General features: G+C 33.9%; 2 protein-coding genes across 4 annotated transcripts; both read right to left on the bottom strand.

Annotated features, from left to right (window-relative positions):
* Positions 1-1,092: 1,092 nt before the first annotated feature.
* LOC111401516 (cytosolic sulfotransferase 15-like) lies at positions 1,093-2,254 on the bottom strand. The gene has a single exon (XM_023029288.1). It carries the CDS (start codon positions 2,220-2,222, stop codon positions 1,224-1,226), a length of 999 nt encoding a protein of 332 aa, XP_022885056.1. The 5' UTR covers positions 2,223-2,254; the 3' UTR covers positions 1,093-1,223.
* A 3,290-nt stretch (positions 2,255-5,544) lies between these two features.
* LOC111401515 (protein LNK3-like) lies at positions 5,545-12,534 on the bottom strand. 3 transcript variants are annotated; one of them, XM_023029285.1, is made up of 6 exons: positions 12,388-12,534; positions 9,174-9,529; positions 8,429-8,672; positions 8,032-8,151; positions 7,800-7,942; positions 5,545-6,031 (listed from the first exon to the last, which is right to left on the bottom strand). In XM_023029285.1, the coding sequence occupies exons 2-6, from the start codon at positions 9,503-9,505 to the stop codon at positions 5,809-5,811; spliced, it is 1,062 nt and encodes a 353-aa protein (XP_022885053.1). In that variant the 5' UTR covers positions 9,506-9,529; positions 12,388-12,534; the 3' UTR covers positions 5,545-5,808. The 3 variants fall into 3 exon arrangements, with proteins under 3 accessions (XP_022885053.1, XP_022885055.1, XP_022885054.1); XM_023029287.1 differs by lacking the exon at positions 12,388-12,534 and adding an exon at positions 8,913-9,069 and having other exon boundaries at positions 9,174-9,391; XM_023029286.1 differs by lacking the exon at positions 12,388-12,534 and having other exon boundaries at positions 8,913-9,529.
* Between the last annotated feature and the right edge of the window lie 157 nt (positions 12,535-12,691).

Genomic DNA, 12,691 nt, shown 5'->3' with positions numbered 1-12,691 from the left:
TTTGGATCAATTTTCAAAAAAAATCATTTTTTCATTTTTTTTATTTTTATATATTTTTTCGCGGATGCGGTTTGGTTTTAAACCGTAATTAAATTTCTCAAACCTAAACCAAACCATTTTGACCGGTTTGGTTTGGGTTTGGGTCAAAACCATTTCGTTGATCGGGTCCACGTGGCACCAAACTGACGGTTTCTAAAATGCGATTTCGGTTCGATTTTTCGATTTTGCAATTTTTGCTTACAGCTCTAATCTACACTAGTGCTAACAAGATTAAATGGACGTTTGTCTCTTAAGATGTAACCCTTTTTTTCAAAATTAATATTATGTTATATTAATTTTTATAGCATAATATTATTTTTTGTCGGACGAACCAAAACTTGACTGTGCTCTTCTAGACCTCATATTTTTTTATTATTTTTTTTATTTTTTGGAAGTTATTAGAAAGGGCTACATTTTTATAATTTATAAATGACTTTTTCATCACTAATTATGTGCGACTACAAAACTTTTATGTTGCCTAGACTATGCATTATTTTTCTATATATTCTACGTCTTCAAAAATTTTTAATTGCATCTAGATATTTCTTACTATATAGCTACTAGTATCGGAGGGGATGAATATTATTATCATCGTTGGTACAAATCAAAGACTTTCTGATTATTGGGCTCAACGCTGAAAACCGGGTTCCAAATAATAGATAACATAATTGTAGTATGAAAATTAAGGTTAGGTTCTCCAACTTTTCATGTGATGCAGTTATGGATGTTCAACCTTTAAAAGTGATATTTGAATCCCTCAACCATTTGATTATTGAACTCAACGCTGAAAATCTGGTTCCAAATAGTAGAATAATACAATTGTAGTAGGAAATATTAGGACGGTGTTCTTCAACTTTTCATGTGATGTGGTCATGAATCTTCAACCTTTAAACATGGGTTTCGGGTCTAAATGTAAGAGTTCATGTCCCTATGTTATTGAAATTGTTAATGTAAAAGTTAAAAGCACATAAAACTTTGACTTGACTTAAAGTTAGAGAACAAAGCGATGAAACCAATTAAAATTTCGATGGATGATGGTAAAAATTTGATCTTGTAAAGTATCAATGCTCATTTATTTAACAATTTATACAAAGTGGGGCACATAAAGACGTATTTAAGACAATTACAATATTTTAACTTTCTATAAATTTATTTTGTCAAATTATTATTGAGCTGATCCACCCTCAGAACAATTTGAAGGACAAACCTGAACCAGCTAATTTCTCTTCCATGATATTGGTCAGCCTTTCCACCATCGAGGGGCTGAAATAGTTTACCCAATCTCCCACCTCACCTTTCCTAAACAAGTTCTTGTTTTCAAAGTGAGCAATGGCACCTTTTCCTTTCTTGTTCACTTCCAACTCTTTCAAATGCTCAAAGCTGCATAATTTTGATATTTCTTCAATTACTCCATATTTTTCCTCTTCCAAAGAGAAGGGAAATCCCAAGAACTCAGCCAATTTCTTCATATAAAGGGTAGTGTCTTCCTTCATTTCCTCATATTTTAGAAATAAAACTTTGTGGGGTTTTTCTATACTCTCACGCCAATAGCCCAACATATGGTCCCAATATGGACCATATCCTATAACACCCCTGCAATACATATCAAAGGCTTCTTCAAGAGACAAGGGACCCAGAGATTCAGGCCTTATTTTACAAAGATAATGCCAGATTGAAACAAATGTGTCAAATGGGTTCCTGCACAAGTACACAACCTTACTATCTGATTCCCTAACAGATTCAGGCAGTGCCCCTAGAGGCATGTGAGTGGCGAAGAGTCGAGGCGTCGGAAGCGTAGAAAGATCAGGAATTTGATTGTTTGCATACAATTTATACTCAAGAAACAGCACGAGTTCATGTGGGTTTGAAGTGAGCAAAGGGTGATTCTTTTGGTAATCGAATTTCTCTCTGTTCACTATGGCAAAACACAGTGCTTTCAACCAGGTTGTGCCTGATTTCGGAATTGTGGCAACAATTACATCGCTGTCTTTTGCTTTATAGTGATTCTGAACAGAAATTATGGCCTGAATCTCTTTTGGCTGGCACCAAAATCCCTGGAATAGGTACAGATTTGGTGTTCTCCAGCCTTTTTCTGTTGGGAGTGAGCTAAGAATTTCTTTGAATTCTGGGGCTATTTCCTCTTCCGCATGTGATGCTTCTGCAATATTATATACAATTGCCATTTTTTATCAGTACTCAAGTTATGAAGAAAAAATTTGCAATCTGAGTGCTAAGTCAGGCAACAAGAAAATTCTATTTATAATACGCTGTTCGCAAGGCAATACCTGTAAATTTCTAAATTCTTGCATAATTAAAACGTGCGTGAATATGTAATCTAATTAAGGACCACCTCAACAAACCCCCCCCCCCCCCCCAAAAAAAATAAAATAAAATAAAATAAGAAGAAGAAAGTTGTAGTTTTTCTAGCTCCACTTTTATTTCACAAACCTACATTGCATGGCAAGCCATGCAGGTTGGCTAAATTACATTAAAAAGACCCATATCAAGTTGAATATTTTGGTGTTTTTAATTATCATTATGGCGAAGGTGTTCGTAACTTACCAGTGACATGGAAGATGATACATGGCATTAATATGACGTTATAATTAAGGGATTACAATGATAATAAGATACCATTTTTAAGATGATTTTGTAATTATTCAGACAAATTTTTATCGATATATTTCATGGAATCCATGAGTACCACTCATTTTCATGTATTTATAATTGGGTTAGAGGATGGGTAATGTGAGTTGTGTGGGGTGAGAGAAGTAGGATGAAGTTTGGTGAGTGGGTAATGATCTGTGAAAGTGCTTGCTCTTGGAGAAGACTCAACACACCAATTTCAAGCATATCAAATTGACGATTCGGTCAAACAAGCAAATAATTTATGCCCCCATTTGATTCTCATTCTTATAAGAACGAGAATAAAAAATATAGCCGTTACGAGATCCACACAAAAGAGATGAAGTCTAATATGGTGGCTTGAAATAAAAATTATTTTGTCCAGCTCTCTTCTTCAAGACTTGACACTTGAGACTTAGAATATGTTGTTGGGTTGTGTGCTATATGATATAGTTTTGCTGATGTAAAAATAACAATAATAATAATTTTTTAATATTGAATAAAATTATGTTACTTTATTTATTGCATTTATTTATTGAGCATGCGAAATTAAAGTGCCTGTGATCACTTGTGATAATATGAGTTGAGTACTTGCGTTGAGAAATACAGTGAGACACAACTTATATTTTGATCATAAATAATTTGTTCACAACCAATGTATAAGAGTTGACATTTTATATTGGAAGGTTATAGTGTTGACCAATTCACTATTCTAGTTTGTGATTTGTTCTTATCACAAAAAAAGTTAAAGGTGGCATTAGTACACTTGGAGTGTACTGAACGGACCACGTGTCGAATTTAATTCTATAGCGTGACCATGAGGAGAATTAAATTCTACTTGACCGTTGTGTATTTCATCTGAATCCTTTGACAGGATTATGTATATCATTTCGCGATTTTAATTGTTTTTTGATTCATCAATGAGTAAGATCAATTTAATTGGTTAAATATCTCGATGAGTTGAGAACTTGAGAATGAACGGAGTAGAGACCATGAATTCATATCGGGAACCGTCACCCTAAAAAATGGGTAGAGTGACTATTTAAGTATTTTCTATTGAACGGTTAAAATTCGAGCTTAATGTTTAGCGATGGCTAAATTTTGACATCTGTGATTTGTTCACAACACCGTTGAAGAAAATGAAACTTAAATTAGTGAGAATAATTAGAGGGACAAAACGATCATTTATGCTCGTACCTAATTATCGGATCTCGGACGGGGATAAAATGCATATACGATAGGTCAGAGAAAAGTATTATAGATTAATTGGCTTATGTGATTTTATATATTCTGAGAGTTCAGTCTTTTGTCTTTAGTGGTAAAAATAAAGTCTAATGATTAGATTGGGTGGTTTAGGGTCGACTAGACATGATCTAATTATTGGAGCTTGAAAAATATATGTCCGATCAGGTCCCTGTGGTAACTCCATAAAATATTGGTCCGTTCAGGTCCCTGTGCCAATTTATGCAATAGATAAACATTGATCTCTTTCTTCTTTAAACTTGTTGACTACTTTGTGCATAGACTCTTAGTTGCTAAGGGGCTAAGTTTGAAAAAATATGCATTGATTTTGTACAATTATTAGACCAATAAATGTGAATTGACAAAGATTTAAGACATTGTCACAATATGTGAAGAAGTCATCGGAAATAACTAGGGACGGGCAAATTCTCAGTGTTGCCTCTCTGGGCCCTAACTCCGCCGGCCAAGATTTGTAAGACGCGTGTATATGGCTACTTTAATTTTATTTAATAGTTGAAATTTTATTCGTCTCATCTATCAAATTTTGAATTATATAACTAATAATGTTTGATGGATGACTCTCAATGGTCCTGCAGTTGATACGAGCCTTTTGAAAAATTTGTGACAACAAACGACGCGTTAAAAGATTGTAACCTAACTGAGATACTCGCAAATAATGCATAGTATCATCCACAATACCATATGTAAATGTTGTAGAAAATCATCACGAAAATATTTAATACATTATCGATGGTTATTGTTCATTACAAAGTATAGAAAGTTCTTTGATTTGCTGTTACTCGGTCGCTATAACTTGTTATCTTATGTTGCCATCTTTCAGAAAAGCTTGAATCGAAAGATCTTTACGAATATTTTTTTTCTCCCTTTCAGTATTCACTTTTTGTTTTGTTTTAGTAAATTTTAGTAAAAATCTGATTTTTTTTAAAGTTTAGAACTTGTTTTCTTGATTTTGAAATGTGTGATATTTAAACTCTTACTTATTTCTAATTGAAAATGGATACATATTTTGAAAAGCTATTTATTTAAAAGCAAGCATCCTCACGTTCACGAGGTTTTCTAGATGGAGGGCTTGATAATTCGAGATGATTGCTTTGGACAAGGTACACCTAGCATTAATAATATTCTATTTATTTTAAATATATCATTTTGTATACACTATTGTCATAATGGAATTCATTAATATTCATTATGTTTTATTTCAAAAATAAAACTCACTTTTTTGCATTATGATTTTCAATGTAATTAATAAAATAGAGCATTTCTAATTTCTTGATTTGGGTTACAACAACATTCATTTTGCGTAACGCATTCTTCCTTATCACTGCAATTTAACTGCCAAAATCAAAATGGAATACTGGATATTTGGAACTCCAAAAGTACGAATTCCAAACAAATTTTGGCTAGAATTGTGGTGGCAAGTAAGATTGTGTGTGGGTGCCTGTACTGGATTTGAAAGCTTCACCAAATAAATAAGGACCATGCTACACTACCACAAAATTCGACACATTGGCTGACACAACACACTAACATGAAGGTCAGCGTTATTTTATTCGCGCGCGACCCACGCCTTCGCTGTGAGTACTGTGTCAAACAATGTGGTCGTTCAACTTAATCCAATAAATAAACACCCCTACATTAGTAACGACAGGAAATGTAACCATTCATGATGGTGAGTAGAGCATATAATATGCACAAAATTCGGCATGAAGAAATATCCAGAATCTTGAGAAAACACTTAAGATACAAAACGAGGTACTTGATTCAGATCATTTCAAATTGAAGCAGCCATTTTTGTCAAACAAGACGGACAATGATCTTTCTTTCATTTCCCGATTTTGCTTTCACTTGAAAGCAAATCCATGGCAGTAAGCAGAAATGAGCCTAGTCTCGGGGCATTGGTGGAGGGTGGTTTATTAAACCAAATGTTGGCACTTCTGCATCACCTTCAAGAACGGCGCCACTAGAGGAAGTATAGAAACATGGATTGTAATCGTAAGAACTGCACTCCACTTCAGGGCTGCAAAAACTGATGTGGTTGAACAGGAGATTAGCAACTGTTCTATCGATTGCATTTGTTGACTCTTCTTCTTCAGTATCACCCAACCTGGATGCAAAGATAAATACTTTGATTAAATAAACTTTGTTATACGAAACCCTGAAGGAATTATTAATACTCGATCTTCGAGGGGGGCAAAGATGTAGTTAACGCACACGAACCCCCCAAGGGTATAAATATGTTCTTCACAAAAGTACCAGATGGATAGGTGTTAACGAGTAATTTTCACTTCTTTCCAGGAAAAAAAAGTGGTATCTTCACGTAGAAAGATGAATTGTATAGAGTCATGTCCCAAATTCCCTCAACTAGAATTTAAGCCTGAACTACTATATTTCTTTTCAAATCTCTCAGGGAATTCTCAAGCTCCCATATAAATCAAAGCTTGAGTGGTAGTAAAATCAATTAAGCCCCTGTTTGATTCCCATTACTTGGTAATGAAAATGAGTAGAATAGTATTTTTTTGAAAAATGAGTGGTTGAAAAAGAGAGAAATTTTTTTGATTTACGTGTAATATTATTTTATGGAAGATTGTATGGTTGAAAATAGGAGAGAGAAAAATAGAATGTAATGTAATGGGGGCCAAACGGGGGCTAAATTTATTTCTAAGTTCCAGTTAAGTAATGTTACTTAGCAACGATCTCAACCATTCAAAACATTATGAGCGCCCTTGCATAGCCTTCTGAAAGGATTTTTTTTTAAGAGTTTATATGTGAACAATCATCTACAAACTTGCCATCTTGAGGATTCTTGATCTAAAATAAATGTATTGTATTCATTAAATGGATGGGTCAACTGAACTAGGCTCCTAAATGCTGCCAGATCATTCACAATGTCAATGTGTAGTGAACAAGAGGAACTCACAACATTAACCAACTACAGGAGTATTGTAAACACGTATCATTTCATATGAGACCGACTCTAACGATAGCTCCCATGAGAGTTTCTCAAATTGAATTATCTTACTTGGTCACTGCATAGTGAAGCTACATCAAAGCATTGATAAAAGGAAGCATGGCTGCAATAAACTCCTCTACCAAGTTGCAACTTTTCAGCATGAGACAGCGAGAGACAAAAGACTACGACGCGTAATTCACTGTTTTCTTTCTATTAAATTTTTCTTCTTGTCTTTATATTTTAATTTCCTTTTTTTACGTTTATAGGGAAGGGAAAGCAAAGACACCATTGCCAGCAGAGGATGAGGAGCTACTGATAGGGATGAGAAGAATGATGGAGGAATCAAGTATGCTGACAATTTTATGGAACTTGTGGATTTTCAAGATGGTTTATAGTATATTATGAGTACTTTGTATATTTATTGCATGTTTTAAATTTTATTTTATTATTTTTTGTAGAGGCTTAAGCCTTCAAAATGAATCATGACTTGTGCCTCGCCTTTTTAAACATTGCGTGGAATATTAGAGTTTTCCCACAGTACACCACCAGACTTTAGTACTATATAGCTTAACAACATATAGTACCTTGCTTCTACTCTTCCCATTAAAGCTACAAAGTTATTCTCTTTTTAATCATTTGTTCATCACATTCCACATTGTTCTTTAAGCTATGAGCAAATTTGTTCTTCAACAAGTCAATATTATCTGATGGAAATTACCCATTCAGGTTCTTCATTCTTGTTTGAACAGCCCACAAAATAAACACATAAACCCAAAAATTTTCCTTCTTTTTTGACCACACATTCTCCAAAAAATTACTATTCCAAAATACATTTTCCCCAAAACGACATTAAAATGGAGCCCAAACAAAGGTTGAGTAAAACAGATGAAATTGAGAAAGGTTACCAATATATAGCATTTACCTAGATGCTTCACGATAGATTGTCGGTGAACACCCTTCTGGTGTGTCATTTTCATTCGGAACATGGTTGGTATCTTCATGTTTTGAGTTCTTTGCGAGGCGGTACAGGGCATCTCGAATGCAAATTCTGGTACTCTCCGTCAACTGGGCAAGATAAGATTAAGTAAACAACTCGTGATCATCTCATATTTTAGTGACACAGTTTACCCGTTCTAGATAACTCACTTTCTTACCTTCACAGTCAAGCTCCTAAGCTCCAGATATACAGATTCCTCCATTGATGTTACTTCCTCTGCGATGTGTTTATCTGAACTGTTGTGCTCCAATGAGAAGGGGATGTCAACCTCCATTGCCTTAAACAACAATTATCAAGATTAAAAATTTGTTGAGCAAATCAAGTCTTAAACAGCCATGCCAATGTTGCAAACTAATGTCATGAATACGATAAAAGTATAAAACTACATGATAATATTGATATCCACCAAAACTAACGTCTACCAAAACCAATATCCGGAAACCAGAGTTACTTACCAATTGCCAAAATCAATACCAGACTCCTTGTATATTACTCAGTGTCTCTAAAAGATATTTCCTTATACTTGAGTTTCTTACTCTTGAAAGAATGATTACCTTTGCCACTGACAAGGGATCATCGTTCACTCCATTGTTGCAGTCTCGTGAAACAGAAATGTACTTTTTGGGATCCTTTAAGTGTCCTATATCTTCTACATGGTCTTGAACAGTGTTAGACTCTGAAACTAGATCTCTTAAAAGATTAGATGGTATCACATTGTCGTTGCTGGATGTTCGTGAAAAATCAATTGAACCAGCAGCAGCATGAATTCCACTCTCATTCTCTTCAAGTAATTGACCCCTGCATGAAATTAGTAGAAGAGTTGAACTTTGGGAGAAAAATTAATACAAAAATGATTAACAGTTTTAACAACAGAAAGATAATTTAATAATCACTGAAATTGATATGCCGTGAAATTAAGTGACTAAATTTTGTTCTAGTGGTGATTGAAGCCAAAAGAAATGTAAATTATTAAGGGCAAGACTTCGTTGCAATGTTTCCATACGAAAGGTTTAACTCAAGTCTCACTTCTGTACTTGCCTTAGAATAAGCATAACAGTGTGGTTTCTAATCACATGACTTTTACAGTTTCAGTGATATGATAGAACAATAGAAGAGCCAGAGCTTCAATCAATCGCCGATCAGCCAACCAACTTTAAAATTTCTGTCTACCAACAAATCACTGAGTCTCCTTTTCCTAAATAACAGCTTAACTTGAGCATGAAACGTGGAAATTTAAATAAAGCATTAGATGCACATGCATGAAATCAAATATCTTAAGCCCAGAAGGTACGCTTGTACAAGAAATTGTCATCAGCCTCATAATATCTGGCAAAGTCACTGAGTTGAAGATCCAATTGTTCATGAGGATAAGCATTCCGTTGAAAAGAATCATCCCGCAAACCTATACAAACACTTGAACTACAGAGCCGGTCATCTTCGCTGGAAGAAGTGGTTCCACTTAATAGATTTTCTTTCATTCCAGCAATATTGCGTTTCTTAAGGGAGTTAAAACTTCCAAATGTTTCATTCTCCCAAGGAGACAAAATATATGGGGATGGAAGCCTGTCAGACATCTCCTTATCTTTTGGTATGCAAAGATCTTTAATATCACTCCCGAAGTACCAATCCATTGAATTTTCGAAAATGATAATCACCTACATATAAAAGAAGGTTCACAACAGTTTAGTAAATTGAAACAATTGTATTATGCACCACTTTACTAGAGGCTGTCACAAAGGCCATAAGGAAATATATCACTCAATCATGTGAATCAGTTTACAATCTTATGCTACCCAAGAGACATTTGTCCAGTATTCTTCTATTATTACCATGCTATTCTCCTCTTTTTCTGTCATATTAATTACTAAAACAGCAATTTTAGAGTTTCTCTGTTCAGAATGGAAAACAGTATCCAATCCCTTACCTTTCAATCCATAACAAAATAAACAACCTCTTAACTTACCATCATAATGATTCATAGAAGTCAAATTGATCTATCCAATATTTCGATATTAGCATTGCCTCTGTCCCGTAATAAATGCATTACTTTCGTAATGAGTAAAAGTCCATTTAATACACCGATAATTGTAAAATGGTCAGGTCAGTTTGTCAATGGCCTAAGAATTTCGTTCAGTTAAATGTGGGCTTTTTCTTTTTTCTTTTTTCTTTTTTTTAAATGTTTCGACTGTTTTACCCTTCATGAATGGAAGTAGAAAAAAGGAGCCAATTTGAACATTGGGAAATCACAGTCAAACATCGGTTTAGGCAAAGTCTTGAATATTTGCATAGCTAATGAAACCCAACAGATTCATTTACACGCTATGTATGGCATCATGATAAGCAATTACATGCGAATTGCATCTTCTGAAACTATCAATGCAAATTACTTGCCGTATACAGCTATTTTCAACCAAAGTCCTAATGCACAGAAACAACTGAATTCAAAAACTTGTAATACAATTTTTCTAAACCAAATGAGAAAGATGGTTTAGAGCTCAAAAGAGAGTTGAACAAGGAAATGCTGGTTTTGGGAGCTCATCGCAGACAAAGATGGTACTGGACATCTCCATGAAGTTGGAGAATTTGATTTTTGATGGTGATGATTGCGACTGTGGGGTCAACGGGTAGCAGGGTGAAGGAGAGAGTTGGATTCTCATGCAAGGAGAAAAGACAGAGGGACAGAGTTTTTGCAGGTTTAGGAGAGTGATGAGACGTTTTGTGAACAATTCTCTTTTTTCCTATTCATCTAGTACGAGTAAATCCACATTTTTTTTAACAGAATAAAATCAATACGTATCAATTAGTTCATCATGGATCAGACATATTAGGTGCCATTTCCAAAAGTTTGTGTACCGAATTCAAAATTTCTAATATGGAAAAAGGTAAAGACTTTTCCCTTGTAATAATAAGGGTTAATCATATGAATGATCACTGAACTTTGCCCTATGTTACTACTTAGTCACTGAACTTAAAAATATAACTCAATGGTTACTAAACTTCGCCAAGTGTTATTACTTCATAATTGAATTTTAAAATGTATTTCAATGGTCATCGAACTTTACACTGTGTTACCCATCTGTCACTCAAATGGAAGAATCCATTAAGTCCAACAAACGGCGTTAACTCGAGTGACGGATGAGTAACACGGTGCAAAATTTGGTGATCATTGAGATACATTTTAAAATTCAGTTATGAAATAGTAACACTTGGCGAAGTTCAGTAACTAAGTAGTAACATAGTTGAAAAATCAAATCGACCTCAGTTACATTGGCAATAACATTTTTGTACTTTTATTTAATTTTTCTTTGTCAATTTCTTTTGGTGTTCTAACTATTTCTTTTTCAATTTATTTATGCGAAGTTTGAGATACGGTGAACTGATACCAGTTGATCTAAAAATCAAATGTACTTTTTCACCATGATGGATGAATATTAGCAACAATTCTATTTTTATTTAATTTATAGGTCTCTAATTTTCTGTTTCCTCTTTTTTCCCTTAATTTTCTTTGATTTCTTCTTTCATAGAGGTCGATTTGAGAAGCTTACCATTTTGAGGGATAAAATGAAATTTTGAATAGTATATTATTAGGAAATGTGTAATTAAAAAATAAGAAAATTTTTTGAATTTGCATGTAATATTATTTTATTGAAAAATGTGTGGTTGAATGATATCAAATCACTATTTAAGAATTTTTATTATTTTTTTTTTTGGGAAAGAATGAAACTCAAACAAGGGCGTAATAATTCAATTTAAAAATATATCTTAATTGTCACTGAACTTTACCATATGTTACTACTTAGTCACCGAACTTAAAAATGTAACTGAATGCTCACTGAACTTCGTCAAGTGTTACTACTTCATAATCGAAGTTTAAAATGTATCTCAATGGTCACCGAACTTTACACTGTGTTACCCATCCGCACTCAAGTTGACGTCGTTTATTGGACTTAACGAATTTTTCATTTGAGTGACGAATAGATAACACGGTACAAAGTACGGTGACCATTGAGATACATTTTAAAATTCGATTATGAATTAGTAACATTTTAACGAAATTCAGTGACCATTAAGTTTTTTTTTAAGTTCAGTGACTAAGTAATAATATAAGGTAAAGTATTCATATAATTAACCCATAATAATAACTACAACACAAGGGAGTGTTATTTTGTTTCAATCTCACCGCTAAACTAGTAGTCACAAGTGCATCTTTCCCTTTTTCTTTTTTTTTTTAATTACTTTCAGGGAAAACATACTTGCATACCAACTTTATAACATTAAATTAAGCTTAACCAGATAGTAAAATCATACGCAGAGAAATTACAGAGGCGACCACGAGCTTTCTATGGCACAAATTTCTTCAAAGGCTCAAATAACAATCACATGAATATCGAAAAATTCAAATCAGATTACAAGAATACATCCAAGTGGGGAAAACATTTCAGCTGTCATCCCTTAAAATTTAAACTTCAAGCCACATGAAAATTGATTTTATGAAGGAAAAAAAGAGACGTACCTGAGTGAAAAGAAGATTGATGAACAAAAAAGATTCTAGAATTATTTAAGTTTTAATCAGATAAATATGGCAACTAAAGAGCTAAGCTCAAAACTTTCTACTTATAGAACCGAGGCGTGTTGCAATGGATGGATGCTCTATATTTGAAGTGACAGAAAAGCCCTTTTTGTGAAGCTCTACAGTTGCAATAATCAGGGTATATTTGGAAGATTAAGAAAGGACGGTCCTTTTCGTCGGCGGGTGAGAGAATTTGTTTGTGGCTGAAAAACGAGGGCCAAGGGTTTCGTGGCTCAGGATTCTCTAT

Source organism: Olea europaea, chromosome 10, assembly GCF_002742605.1.
Source record: "Olea europaea var. sylvestris chromosome 10, O_europaea_v1, whole genome shotgun sequence".
In the NCBI taxonomy this organism is placed as follows: Eukaryota; Viridiplantae; Streptophyta; class Magnoliopsida; order Lamiales; family Oleaceae; genus Olea; species Olea europaea.
The sequence above is the reverse complement of the archived record's forward strand: the minus strand, read 5'-3'. Positions and strand labels throughout refer to the sequence as shown.